The sequence below is a fragment of the Gavialis gangeticus genome, unplaced genomic scaffold (genome assembly GCF_001723915.1).
Source record: "Gavialis gangeticus isolate Ggan-Ray unplaced genomic scaffold, GavGan_comp1, whole genome shotgun sequence".
NCBI lineage: Eukaryota > Metazoa > Chordata > Crocodylia > Gavialidae > Gavialis > Gavialis gangeticus.
The window spans coordinates 9797391-9812199 of NW_017728997.1; the positions used below are offsets into that span (position 1 = coordinate 9797391).

General features: G+C 40.2%; 1 protein-coding gene across 2 annotated transcripts in view; it reads left to right on the top strand.

Moving 5' to 3' along the window:
* The window catches only part of PDZRN3 (PDZ domain containing ring finger 3), a 206203-nt gene extending 193850 nt beyond the window's left edge, over window positions 1-12353 (top strand). For both annotated transcript variants that reach the window (XM_019504737.1, XM_019504738.1), the window contains 5 exons: window positions 3045-3143; window positions 5808-5870; window positions 6923-7024; window positions 8031-8147; window positions 9903-12353. In XM_019504737.1, coding sequence (XP_019360282.1) covers window positions 3045-3143; window positions 5808-5870; window positions 6923-7024; window positions 8031-8147; window positions 9903-11456 — 1935 coding nt within the window. In that variant the 3' untranslated portion in view covers window positions 11457-12353. The remainder of the gene's footprint in view (window positions 1-3044; window positions 3144-5807; window positions 5871-6922; window positions 7025-8030; window positions 8148-9902) is intronic.
* Window positions 12354-14809: the final 2456 nt, after the last annotated feature.

A 14809-nucleotide genomic window follows, 5' to 3' on the forward strand; every position in this document is an offset into this window, starting at 1 on the left:
TTCACCTGACCTATGTGGGCAAAGGATCCAAATGCTAAGTAAATTATGTGTGTAAATGTTATGTTACTGCTTACTGGAGTTTCCCACTCAGATGAGTATCGTGTTAACACAGCAGCCCTGAATCGAGCCCATCACTGCCCACAGCCATGGTTCTGTGGCTCCGGTCCAGACCCAATGCTACCGTAGTTTCCTTTGCTTAGGAAGCATAAATTTGTCACGACTTTATGCAGTGCTCATCGCTGCAGTATTGCAACAGCTGGCTGAGTGCTAATAACACAATAAAACTGAGGGCGCCCAGGACAGTTCACTGCCTGGCTGGCAGTACAGACACTCCAGAGTGATAGGGAGTCTCATCATCTGTGCACCAATAGTGATTTTTAGACCTTTGAATTCTCAGTACATAGGGGCAAACTCTCAGAGGGCTCTGTAGATAATTACTCTTGTTTTGTAGAATCAACTCGCACCCCTGAAAATAATCTATGTTTTTAAAAATTTAGATTTATGCAATTGTATCTATAAAATCTTTCAAAGCTTTATGATTATATTAAAACTTTACTGAGGAGAAGGCACACAGAAAACAGCTGCTCTGATTTTTAAGCACACAAAATTATCATATTTAGAGTTGCATAAAATCCCAGTTTTTCTGCTTCCACCCAGGGCAGGAGGGATTGTACCCAAGGGTAAGTCTACCAACTAAATATCCATAAAAATCAGGTTCTAAACACCTGCTCTGAGTCTTTTATTTTTTTTCCAAGGAAAAAACAATTTATCTAAACACTACTTATCTAAACACTAGTTTCCCTTAACATGCATACTACATAATACACCAGGTGATTATTAACTTCAGACTATCTTTGATGCTGCATTTTAAAATGCAAACACCTGCCTACATGTGAAGTGAAACAATGCCCATTTTAATTGTCAATATGCATTATTAAACAAATAGTAAATTAAAAACAGGATATAAAAAGAATTGGTAAATAACATCATCTCCTCTTCCAGAAATGAAATGAATAAAGGAGTTACCAAGTAGGACATACCTAATAACAACTAAATATCCCCATTCTTTGGTATATTCTGTCACTGCAAAACAAAATACTGCATCTCTGCTACATTTTACTGTCCTGTACGCTTTGCTTTATGGTCACAGTCTCTGACCTGTAAAAACCATAAGACCTTTTTTTGTTGTTGTTTTTAGAGGTACCTCCACTAAGTCTCATTAAGGTACGTAGAAAAATGCAGCGTACTAGATTCTGGCCTTGGCTAACAGTGGGGTAAAATCTAGAGCAAACGCACTGACTGCAGTCACTGGCATAACTAAGACCACGCCCACTTGATCTAAGCTTTCCTGCTGAAGAGCTTCAGAAAAACTCTTCTCTGAAAGTGAAAACGCTTTAGAAATATGGAAAAAAAATTCTGCCATTAAACCAATGTGCTCAACCTTTATGTAACAAAAGAGAAGAGAAAGAGCAGCAGTTCACCATGGATACTATTGATTGAAATCATTTAAATACCATCTGAAATGTCACTGACGTTACCGCTGTTTTACAAGGAATAGTAATAAAAATTCAAACAAAAAACAAAAAAAAACAAATTACACCTGTTGACAAGTAAATAACAAGAGATTGCTGATCTTGGCAGCTGCCATCTAGACATGCCAATAAATTATTCATATCAGCTATTGTCTTCCCCCCTTATGAATGGCACCAGAGATTGAAAAGAAGAATGTTCTCAAATAACAAATTAAGTTATCAAGACTTTTTACATTTGAATACACAGTAAGAAGCCAAAGAGACTCATTCATGCTACATACAGAAGGGGTCTTCTCTGTGCCCCCCCCCTTATTGTTTGGGAAGATTCAGGGATTCCTACATGCCCTTTTGCCCAAATTTTCCGTTTTCTTAATTGATTCCCAACAGCAAGTCTCTATCCCAGCACTTTTATTGCATTCAGCCTCAGTTAGGCTACAGAAAACCTCTGCAGACCTCCTGCCATAGCACACCCCAATAGTCAGCTGTCAGGGACTCGTAAAACATTTTAGTACTCGTGTCTACACGTAGCCACTGGTGGAAAATGGAGCTTCCATTTCTCACGGGAGAAACCCTCCAGACTAGCATGGTTGCATGACTGGCCACAACGTGGTTCTGCCCTGAAAGGTCCTGTCGTCTGTGAAGTGCAAGTCCTTTCAACTCTCTGAGGACCTCAGGACTTCCACGGATGCTATTCATGGGATGAGGAGACAGCTGTGATAGCTGGGAGCTCTCCCCTCTATGGGAATCCTTGGTCCCACGTCTCCACTAGCTCTACAAGTCCTTTCCCCTGGTAGAAGACTGCAAAGCAGCCATGAGCACAGGGAGAGTCTAACCCAGGAGATTTCTTTGCAGCAATAAAGTCTGGATTTATTTATTTATTTTTTTTAAAGGAGGCTTAGATGTCTCCAAAACCAACAGGGTGACCAGAGAATACTAAAAGGGTATAGCATTGCTTCACCCAAGCCCTACCAAAATACTGAAGGCCAAGGCATATTTCTACAACTAGTATCCAATGCATTTCTGAAATCTATAGATCTTGCTCCCACCAATGTTTCTGTTTCCTTTGAGCCACTTATTAGTCATTCTTTTCCGACAGTTACAAAATACGAGGATTAAGGTAACAGAGTGCTGTCCTCTTTCAAATCAGTCAGAAAATAGTGTGTCAAAATTCTTCATTGCTTACAGAAAAATATATACTAGCTATGGTAAATATTGCAATAATACATTCTGAAGTATTTTAGCATTTGAAGTCTTGCCACTACATGAAATATAGGTAATTTTTCTTCTTTAAAATCAATAGAAGGTCCATTTTCAAAATGACTTTATATTGATTGAGGGGTTAAAAATGCCCCGAGTATTGATTGCCTGTACATAATCACTTTTTGCTCAGTACGTTAACTTGGTCTACACGGTAAAATGAAAAGAGATCCAGTATATCATTTAAGCAAAATATTTTCATTGCATTTGAAAAACTGCTTTCATCACTCACAGATGTGTCATTTCTTTGCCTAGGAGGTGGACTTGCATCGAGTGAACAGCCAGGACAAGCTCGGCCTTACTGTCTGTTATAGGACCGATGACGAAGATGACATTGGTATTTATGTAAGCGAGGTAAGATTGAGCAGCTTGACACAAGATACAATTTGTCTTTTAAATGGCAGTGGTGGATTTAAGACAAATGCCATCCTTGCTTCCATTCATACCATATCTGGAGCCCTTCCAAGAACAGCTGGAAGTGGAATAATATGAAGCGAGCTGATTATTTTTCCTTTTCTCCAAACTGCAAGTGAAATCCTGGGCGCGTTAAAGTCGGTGGCAAAGCTCCCATTGACTTCAGCAGAGCCAGGTTTCCGCTTTCTATTTCAGTGGTGTGCACTTCAAAAGACAAGACTGTACTCTACCATAGCAAACAGTTTTCCTCCAGCATTTCTCATCTGTTTCTTTTCTTCTGTGCTTTCCTCTTCAGTACTGACATATATTTATGTACATAAAATACAGACTGAAGTGTTTAATCAGCTTATTGTGATGCACGTCAGTGTGATTTTCCCCTTGGCGCTTCTTTTCCAGGAGCATTTAAGGAAAAAAAATCTCTCTCAGCACCTGTGTGTATAATCCACAAAGAAAATGGAGGTTCTCCTTGCTTCTCCATAAATAATAAACAGAAATTAGTACCTGATCCATGTTCACGCAGATAGTGCAACAGCAAAAATCAACAGCTTTTTGCATGGTCCCACTGATTAACTGCGTCTGGCAGAAATGCCTGCTTTTCAACTGTGCCCACATCCTCGGGTGGCAACCGGTGGGGATGAAAATGGCAGTTCTGCTTATTATGACGATGGTCCCTTCAGTGAACACACTTGATTAACAGTCCTTGCAAGTCCATCTTGAGATAATCTTTGAAAGGGATTTCAACCACCCATAGAAAACTGATGCATGTGAATGAGAGGAGGCCTGTACTTCTCCAGTCACAGCTGTGAACCACATCATGTGGTCTATACACAGATAAATGCTACCCTGATTTACTTTATACCTGGTGAGGATTCTTCCTTGTAATCCTACAGACTAAGGCCCATCCACCAAATTTCCATAAATGACAATCAGTTTGAAGCCAGCTTTTTAGAGACATAAGCAGACCATTCGTTCCAACTCCCTATTTTGTTGAAGCAGCTTTTACAGCTCTGGTCCCTGTCACCTCTGACGCACATGCACACACACGTGCCCACTCCTCCATGCACTCAAAAGGCTTCAGCAAGAAAGGTCTGAAGACCTCATGGCTTCCATATATTTTGTAGCAAGGCAGCATCAACGAGTATGTCACATTACACAACCTCGAGGGCTGCATTTGTGCAGAGAGATAATGAAGTCCTAGGATAAAACGTCTTGCCCCAAGCTTCTCCAGCCAGCCTTTCAATCCTCTCTTTTGGAATAGCACAGCTCAAAGTAACACTTCCCATTGTCGAGTCCCGCAAGTTGCTCTGTGGAATGGCTAAGATACCATAGAGATGCATCAGGTTTGGTGGTGGCCTCCTCATGGGTGAAAATCAGGAAGCACGTCCTCCATTTCATGGCAGTTAGTCTGGATTTACAATGGTGGAATGGATGGCAGTGAAAAAGGCAGCCAGGGTGAGGTAAACAGATTTCCTTTCATGGGCCTGATCCTGCGAGTAAGTTAGTTCACTTCAGAGAGAGAACAAAGGAAATGATACCCAGCACGCTCACAAGAACACCCCATCATTACCATCCTGACGATAGGGATCCTTTTATGGTATGACTCCTTGCATAAGTTCCCTAGGTTCTACTTTAATAGGAGTAATATTGACTATATTAAGCAACCCTGGGAGCTCTTCAGTCACCCATTTTAGGGTCTGCTTAACTGTTGCAAACTCTTTGAGATTCTTTTAGAGGCTGGAAAAAATTAAAAGCTACAAAAAGGTACATAGAAAGGAAACCAGTTGTGACTTCGCAGAAATCTGTGTACAACTCCTGATGGAGTCACAAATACAAGCAGTCAAAACTTTACGTTCACTTTTTTATTTGCCATAAAAAGTGACTTTTTCCATGTTTCCACTTGGGACAAAATACAAGTTTTTGTCTGAAACCCAAAAACTTTTCAGATGAACATCTATGACAAGATAGTGATTTTCCTAGCCAGTGCAAGCTGTTCCTCAAAGTTTGGTAACCCCTGCACTAGCCTATTCCAATCTATGGACAATGCCAGGGTAAATGCTTTAACTGGGGTTTAATCCTAATGTCCTCATACTTACCAACCTAGAATTCGAAAATTTACTTTTATGTAGTTGTCAATTCCACATTCAAAACTGCCAATAATATATTAATGTTCATTGCATTTCATTTCTGCATTAATTTTTTCCTAAGTGATATAAAGAGAAAACCGCTCCAAACATGTTTATTCCTAATTCTGCATTGCAGGTAAAAGACATACAGGCTCAGATTACAGCCCTGCATGTAAACATCAAAATGTTAAATAACAAAACCCAATTAACTCATGCGATGTTTAATACAAACCTGGTGTATTCTTCGGTGACTCATGGCATGAAGAAAACATTTTGTATTTTACTCGGACACTTTCACTTGCGTTTCACCCCTTCTCATGAAAGCAAGTGAAAACTCTGTAATCATTAGGTGAGACGATCCAACCATGGACCCAGCATCTCTATATAATACATTACTCGCATCATAAGCATGGTTTAAAATGGGAAGTGAAGGACTGAGCTTTTAAACCTCCAACACATTTACAACTCTTCTGTTTTGTAGATCGATCCCAACAGCATTGCTGCAAAAGATGGTCGTCTACGAGAGGGAGATCGCATTATTCAAGTACGTCGTGCAAATGATTGAGAGCTTGATTGCATAGCCCAATAAACCACAGCCATTCAACTGTATACATCAAATTGCTTCATTAACTTTATTTTAGGATCACTACCATGGGAGTCATTCCACGATTGCCTGATACGTGTAGCTTTTTCAAAAGATTTTCCTTTGAGCTCCTGTTTAGCTGGTTTAGTCAAACCCCTAATGGCTAGATTTTGGTAGCCTCGGTCATGTGGAGTAAGTCCTATACTAACCCAAACAGGAATGGCTGAGTAAAGGTTGATAAGCCATTTTTGCACTGAGGTGAGATGTTAACCCTCCACCAAAGATACCCGCCTCATTCCCTGGCAATGATGGATCCTTTCCCCCCTCCCTAATCCCGGTCTGCACTGGAACGTTTTACCAGTACACCTTGCCTTTTTCAGAGATGCTTGGCACACATTAACACTGAATTCTGTCTCCCTCTATTTTTGCACATGGCTGCACCCATTTTCAGTGCAACACAAGCATTTTCTTTGCAGACAAAGAGCCACACTCTGGACTCCTATACAGGATCCTCCTACTGCAGTCCCACGGTGCACATGCTTTTTTGGAGCAACCGATTTGGTAGCACTTTAGTACTCTGCTGCCAAGGGGTCCTAGTGATCAGATGTCCAATTCATGTCTAAATGCCAAGCAAATCTCCATAGCTACATACAGCCTCCAATCAGCAAATCTGCCACAACACCTACAACTTCATCAGTGACCTGATGAAGAACATCTTGCATTTAAGGCTTGCCTAATTTTATTCCAACCATGTAGCTGGTCCAATAGAAGATATCACCCTCCGAAAAAAAAATCCTTGCCTCCCAGGTAATTCCTTGGCTATCGTGGCTACAACATCACTCTGACAGTGCCATAACATTTACGTACATTCTCCACTGTTGCAGATTCATGCAGGGACACTACGTACCATGTTTCATCCCAGAATCTATCCAGCCAGGCAGCCTGAAAGAAAATGTGCATCCAGACTAAAGGATTTTACCCTTTTGCCGATTCTTCTTTATTCAATATTTTAGATTAATGGCATAGAAGTACAAAACCGAGAGGAAGCTGTGGCACTCCTCACCAGTGAAGAAAGCAAGAATGTCTCCTTACTTGTAGCAAGGCCAGAAATTCAGGTATCATTGCATCCAGTACACAGAGCTACCTTATATTTACCATAGATTTAAAACAGAGAATCTGCTTCTTAGAAAAGTAATAACTCATTTTTTAAAGAGGGTTAAGATTTCTATTTAAAAATGTGTTCTGCAATTAGATTGGATGCATGCAGCATCTGAAATAAGGGAAGTCTGAGAGTTCATGATCTTTACATGACATTTTGCAATTCAAGTTTCATGAATTATTAATATGTGTTTCAGTCTGGTTAAAGACATAGCTAGTACATGTTACAGATGGTTATAATCACATCACTAGAAGGTGTTACAAATGATTACAAGCTGCAGTTATAAACAACCTATTGAACTCTATAGTAAACCCCCAGCGATTGTTCAATCATTTATTAAAACATCATTAATCATTTAGTAGCTTTTTATAAACCCTCGCTAAAGTGCAGCCTTAAAGTAAAGTGTGACTCGCATTTTGGCTAAGTCCAAGCTGTTTTCTCAGCTGCAGGGTTTGGGTTTGACACAAGATCCTTGACTCTTCCTCTAGGTCTGAGATAAGAGGCGTCATGCTCATTCAGCAGCATTTACTGCAATTATTAGTGGGGATATATGTCTGACTTTCTAATAGTGCTTGCCCATGCTTGGCATAGTTCGGGCTTGGGCTGGTGAATGCAGTGATACCCACTCCCCCCCTTTTCTTTCCCCTTGAGATAAGTGGACACGACACTGGGGTGGAGGAGAGATTGTTGTCAAGAATAGATTTCTATTCTGATTGACAGAACAGCTAAATCAATTACTGTGGGACAGATTTTACTATTGGAGAGCCAAGCACCCAAATGCAAGGAAAAGATTGGGAAGATTAGTGTTTGCACTTAAGAATAGCTCATGCAGGAGACATGCACAGTTGAGATCACTGTACCGTGCCTCCCTCAATCTCCTGTTAATTTGCTGCAAAGAAGTTGCCTGTGTCTGTCACGTTACATTCATATTTGGAGTGTTGTTGCTGTTCCCTGTCCTGCAGCTGGATGAAGGCTGGATGGATGATGACAGAAATGATTTTCTGGATGACTTGCACATGGACATGCTAGAGGAACAGCACCACCAAGCAATGCAATTTACTGCCAGCATACTTCAGCAGGTAATGTTGTGTGATGCTGTCAAAACCTCACATTACACTTAGGGGGTCTGATACTGAACTTGGCTGAATGTATTTACCGGGACTTTTAATGTGAATTTTTGGTTTGTGCTGAATCATGATGTTCCATGACTCAAATCAAGAATCATGTAAACCACATGGAAAGTCAACAAGCAAAGCCATTTTCAAATCCTCTCTCCTCCCCTTTAACACAAATGCAGTTCAAGGCTTTAATGCCCTTTCTTATATTCTGGCTGTTCTACACTGTTCTGGCTTTGCTCTTTGAAAGAAGTCAAAATTAGGTATGTGGGTGTTAAGAGGATGGACTGGAGAATACTGAAAATGAACAAATGTCAGTATAAAATCAGGTGAAAGATAAAGAATTCTCTATGTAGAAATATTTAATCCTAAATCAAGCGTAACATTCTTGGTAGTGAGAGGTTTCCTCCACGTTATATACAGTGTTTGTACCACTCAGCTTGGTAGTGGTTAGCCTCAAGCTGGACTATGGGGCGCAGTTCTGGGCTCTACATTTTCAGAAGGATTTAGAGAAACTAGAAAGAATCCAGAGCTGAGTGGCAAAGGGGACAGAATACAAGCTGGATGAAGAACGATCAAGAGCACTAGGTATAATCGGTTTGGTGAAAAGGAGATTAAGACTGAACATGACAGCAGGTTTCAAATATTTGAAAGGATGCCATAAATAAGAGGGAGAACAGTCATCCTCCCCTGCTGCACAACATACGATGCAGAGCAGTTGGCTTAAACCTCAGCAAAGCAGATTTAGCCTAGGTCTCAGGGAAAAAGCAAAAGAACTTCCCTGGAGGTCCCTTCCAAACCTGCGATTCCATGACTGTGATTATGGTGACGACTATTACAGCAGCACTTACAGAAGTGGAAACCCGATGTGGCATTCGGCATAAATACACGGTGTCTGCCTCAAAGGCCTCGCAGCCTTAACAGATGAGGCAGGCAGCCGATGGGATAACAGGGGGGAAAAGTTTATATGTGAGCAGGGATCCTGGTTTTCTCTGATAAATAAAAAAAAATAAAAATCACAAATTGCAAATTCTCTGATAAAAACCCCAAAATCCGCAATTAAAATGAAACGCCTATATAAAAATTGTAAATATATCAATAGAACACTGTGTTCAATTGATAGATATAGATATATAGAGACATCCCTCTATCTCTCTATATATCAACTGAACACAGTGTTTTATTGATATATTTACAATTTTAAAGCAGTTTGGAAGCCTATCAGTGCCCATATCACTATAATAGAATAAATTCTAAATACCTATACATTTTGGTTTTTGTTTTTGATATTTCCGGAATTCTGCCAGCCTGTAGAGAACTCTTTGCAAAAGTGCAAAATCCACATGGTCCTCTGCCAAAATGAAAAATTGGCGTTTTTCTTGGGGAAAGGGGGAAATCCGTGTTTTTCTCTATTTTCCCTGTGGGAAGCAGAAAACCCAGAAATCTGGTGCAATAATTATACAGTTGGAAATCTAGTCCTGAGCTTTGTAGAAAACCAGAATATGGTTTTCTACAATTACCCTGCCTTGGAGTTCTTTCAAATGTAAAATTTTCTATCTGTGCTGACTAGAAGATGCAAAGAAACTAAACAGCCATCCATGGCAGAGTGAGAAATCTTTAAAATTGCTCTAAAGCTTTTTTCATTATTATTATTCTTTAAAACTTGCAGACTGTTCACCTGTAATTCTTACTGTTTTACATTTCGGTTTTTGTTTCCAGAAGAAGCACGATGAAGATGGAGGTACCACGGACACCGCAACAATTTTATCCAACCAACATGAGAAGGACAGCGGTGTGGGACGCACGGATGACAGCACTCGCAATGACGAGAGCTCAGAGCAAGAAAACAACGCCGACGATCACACGACTTCCTCTAACACTTTAGGGAGCCAGAAGAAGCTGCCATACAGTCACGACACGCTTGGAAGTGGCGACATGCCGTTCAGCAACGAATCGTTTATCTCGGCTGATTGCACAGACGCCGATTTCCTTGGCATCCCGGTAGATGAGTGCGAGAGGTTCCGGGAACTACTGGAACTCAAGTGTCAAGTTAAGTCTGGCAACCCCTACAGCCTCTATTATCACAACAGTGCCCTGGATATAAGCAAAAGCGACCAAGAGAGCGTTGACAGAGAGCTGGAGATGCTGAATGAGGAGCTGAGGAACATCGAGTTGGAGTGCCTGAACATCGTAAGAGCTCATAAAATGCAACAGCTGAAAGAGCAATACCGAGAGCCCTGGATGCTCCATAACAGCGGGTTCCGCAACTACAACACGAGCATTGACCTGCGCAGACACGAGCTCTCTGACATTACAGAGCTCCCGGAGAAATCCGACAAGGATAGCTCGAGTGCATATAACACAGGGGAAAGCTGCCGAAGTACACCGCTCACACTAGAGATTTCTCCTGATAATTCACTGCGCAGAATTGCAGAAGGAACCGATTGCCAAGGTAACGAGGGGGCAACTGCATACAACGCCTCCCAGAAGAATTTGCTACCTAGCTCGGAAAGTCATGAATCCAGCACTGCTAAGTATCACTCGTCTCCTAAAGATCCTGACCTTGGCAAGCAGCTGGAAAGCAAGGACAGAAAAAATAGCGATGGAAGCAAAAGCCCAACTCACTTTCAAAAACAAGGTGGCTCCTACATCTCCCCATATCATCACTCTCCATACAAGCATGCTCATATCCCTGCCCATGCACAGCACTATCAGAGCTACATGCAGCTGATTCAACAGAAATCAGCTGTGGAATATGCACAGAGCCAAATGAGCCTGGTCAGCATGTGCAAAGACTTGAATTCGTCAAGCCAGAGCGAGCCCAGGATGGAATGGAAAGTCAAGATCAGGAGCGATGGGACCCGCTACATTACGAAGAGGCCAGTCAGGGACAGACTGCTGAGAGAGCGTGCCATCAAGATTAAGGAAGAGCGCAGTGGTATGACTACGGATGATGATGCGATAAGTGAAATGAAGATGGGCCGTTACTGGAGCAAGGAGGAACGGAAGCAGCATTTGGTGAAAGCGAAGGAGCAGAGGCGAAGGCGAGAGTTCATGATGCAGAGCAGGTTGGATTGTTTAAAGGAACAGCAAGGTGCAGAAGAGAAGAAGGAAATGAATATCATTGAACTGAGCCATAAAAAAATGATGAAGAAAAGAAATAAAAAGATATTTGACAACTGGATGACAATCCAAGAACTGTTAACCCATGGCACAAAGTCACCCGATGGCACAAAAGTGTACAATTCCTTCCTGTCAGTGACTACTGTATAATCTCCATTGCTGAATTATGTACATAAAACACTACCATTGGGGTAGAATTCACTGCCTCGTTCAATGTGGCAAGTTTTTTGTATATAAGATACAGTCATCCACTTTATAGTTCAAGTACTGAACTCTACAACTCTGGGCGCTGACACTGTTGGAGAGCGGAGAGAAAGCTCACCCGTCTACTTCAAAGGCAATATTAACAGACCCTTTTGGAATACTGATTGTACGTTTTATTTTACTTTTTCTTGTTACCATTTACATGAAGTGTTTTAATATCAGCAAATGTATTACCCATACTTACACAGGTAATTTGCTTTTAACCTATATTCATATTAAAAAGTTACACATGCTTTTCTTTGCCTAAACACAAAAGCAACTGCAAATATGTAATTTTTTTTTTTTGTGAAACCATATTTTGTGATATTACTTTGCTGTTGTGTCTTTTGGCGCACAGTGCTGTTTATCAATATTTAGCTCAAGGTTTAAGCTCAAAACTATTGAATTCCTGATAGAGTCAGTCTCCTGTAATATTTAACATTTATCAAAACAGCAGTCTTTTAGAGTTAGGATCAGCATTTAAACATTTTTCTTTGTAAGGTTTCTAAAGGAAGTATATCGGTTTCATCTGAAAGGCCTGAAGCAAAGTACAGTATACCGCAGCTTTAAAGGATTTTAAAGCATGTTTGCAAATGTTGCGACCTGTTGAAAGAATGTGCATGTACAGCCGATTTGTTTATATAAGACAGTTTGTGTAATTTGAAAAGCCCATGGTAGTACCTGTTTGCTTTGTAGATTTGAATGTACTGAATTATAAAATCATGATTAGTTACACAAAATCATGATTAGTTACAAACATTAACAAGTAAATTGAAGTAAAATAAATTATTGTTTTATATTTCATATGCTACGAATTTATTCTTTACCCCAGAGTCTTGTTCAAGTTGCACTGATAGATCCGGAGCGCAGCAGAAAAGCAGGTTGCTCATTTGCTAGAGGACTGCCTGGACTGCTTGCTAGATTCTGAATCAGTATGACAAAAATGCACTTTACTTTTTTGGGTTTAAAAAAAAAAATCTTTGTAAACGTCAACCACCGAGAATTATTACAGATAAATAGTAAGACTAGAATTGGATGATAATTCTCCTATCAGCTGACAGAACATTTATTACAGGTGACCTCTGGAGGAAAAGGAAAAAAGGGACTTTTGCCCTATCCCTGCTATTTTTTGGTTTTATTTATGATAAACAAAAGTAGCCTGAATATTTGGTGTTGATTCCTCCCCAGAATGAGTAGAAAAAAAAGCATTCCCTTCCCCACTCCACTTTTCTTCTCTCTCATTCTTGTTAGAAATCCAGATGTGGTCAAGGCTGAAATACTTGAAAAATACTAAATACTCAGAGAGAAGGGTGGGAAAATAAGAGGGGAAAAGATTGAAAAGCTGTTCAAAAATTGTGTTAAACATTTAACTCCACCGACTGATTAATTTTTGGATGAATTAAGCCATTCAGTGCCCTCAGATGATAGGCAGTGTTTCATTTTGAACAGCCCTTGTGCCTCTCTCTAGGCTCCTCCAAAACACAGAGAACACACTTTATAATCTTAAGTTTGTCACGGACATACAGACAAAGAAAGACAGAAAGAGATGCACAGAAAGAAAGAAAGAAAATCAAACTTTTCAAAGTATTCTGTTCATTATAAAGAAGCAAAATGTATAAGTTATTTTTTAAATCTTTTGCTGGTCACGTAAGTGCAGTATTAAGTGTATATCTGCTATCCCCCACAGCACTCTACTCTGCACACTAGGCACCACTTCCTTGTGGAAAGTGTCCCAGCTCCACTGACATAAAATGTACAAAGCTCTGTACATTTAGCACACATGAGACTCTGCCCTTGAAGCCAATGGGAGTTTTTCTATAGACTTCTTCAGAGCCAGGATTTCACTAAGATGTTTCAGAATATTAACACCATGGTCATGACATAGCAGAAAAGATAATGTGGCTTTTACAACATGGCCTTCAACAGAAGCAGCCTACTTTCCTTCTCTGACTTGAAGCTCTTCTATTCTGGCTTCTTACCGTATTAAGCCCAAACAGTAACATTGCTTCTTATAAAGTTTAGCATTGAAAATGGACAGACAATCAAGATGGAATCACATGTCATAAATCAAGCATGAAAATATATTTAAGCCCATTCCCGCCCCTCCCACCCCATCTAGAAACTCCTAAGCAGTTCTTGCAATGCTCCCATGAGAAAAAAAAATTACATTGAGCCATTACTGTAAATAAAATGCTCCTCAGAGATAATATTTTCAGATGTTCATTCTTTTATCCTCAGTAACACAAGTGCCAAATATCATAATTATGGGATAAAGGACAGAACAGCAGGAAAAGTTTTCTGTGTTTGGTACAAAAGGTTGACATGTAGAAATAAAATATAGCAAAGCACAAACAATACAAGGTTACTTGTGCCAAGATGTTTAAATCAGATTCTTGGCTACACGCTTCCTCTATCTCTAATCCCTTTCTGGAGCCTTTTTACTGCTAAATATTTGTGGTGTGAATTTTATCATTTTTATCACATTTACCCATTAGTAGATCATTAAGATCAATCCACAGAAACAGCAAAAATCAACTTTTCAGCTCAGAATCTTGGGCCATCATGCAAATCTCTGCCAAAGTTATTCAAACTCTGGATTCTTCAACTCCCCACCTAGATAAATGGTTCCCAGACTCTTTAGACCAATGGGCCACTGTCAAACCTCAGAATTTATCGCAGACCCCCTTAGACATTTACCAAACTTTTAACTGAACAGATGCAGATCTGATGGAATTCATAGATGACTTACAATGAGCTGCTAGTGTGGCCTGTGGGACAGTTTTGTGGTCCCTGGATGTCTGTCTTCTTTCCTGTGTTAAAACTTTGATGATAGGAATTTATTGAAAGACTTAGCACTCCTAGTTTTGAAAATGTGTACCATTCCATCCCTAAGAACCATTTTTCCCATTGTTTCCAGTAATAAACCAGGAGCAGAGCGAATGCTCTGGCAACCAATTCCTTAGCCAGATCGGCTTATCTGTAACAGGAGAGAAGCTAGATGGAATAAATTGTGTTTGGAAATTAATGTAGCTCAGGAAGAGGAGGTACGGGGGGGGGAGGTGGCAGAAGCAAGTCCATTTACTTATTTCATCATCGTGCAAAGCTTCGTAAATGAATAAATCCAAAATAAATGTAAAGGGAAGACTTGGAAAGGAGCACAATAAATGCAATTCTGGCATCCTAAATGAAGACAAAGACTTCAAAGCCCTATTAAATCCAGTCCCTCCAGACTCGTTTCAGCTTTGGCTTTCTATGAAATC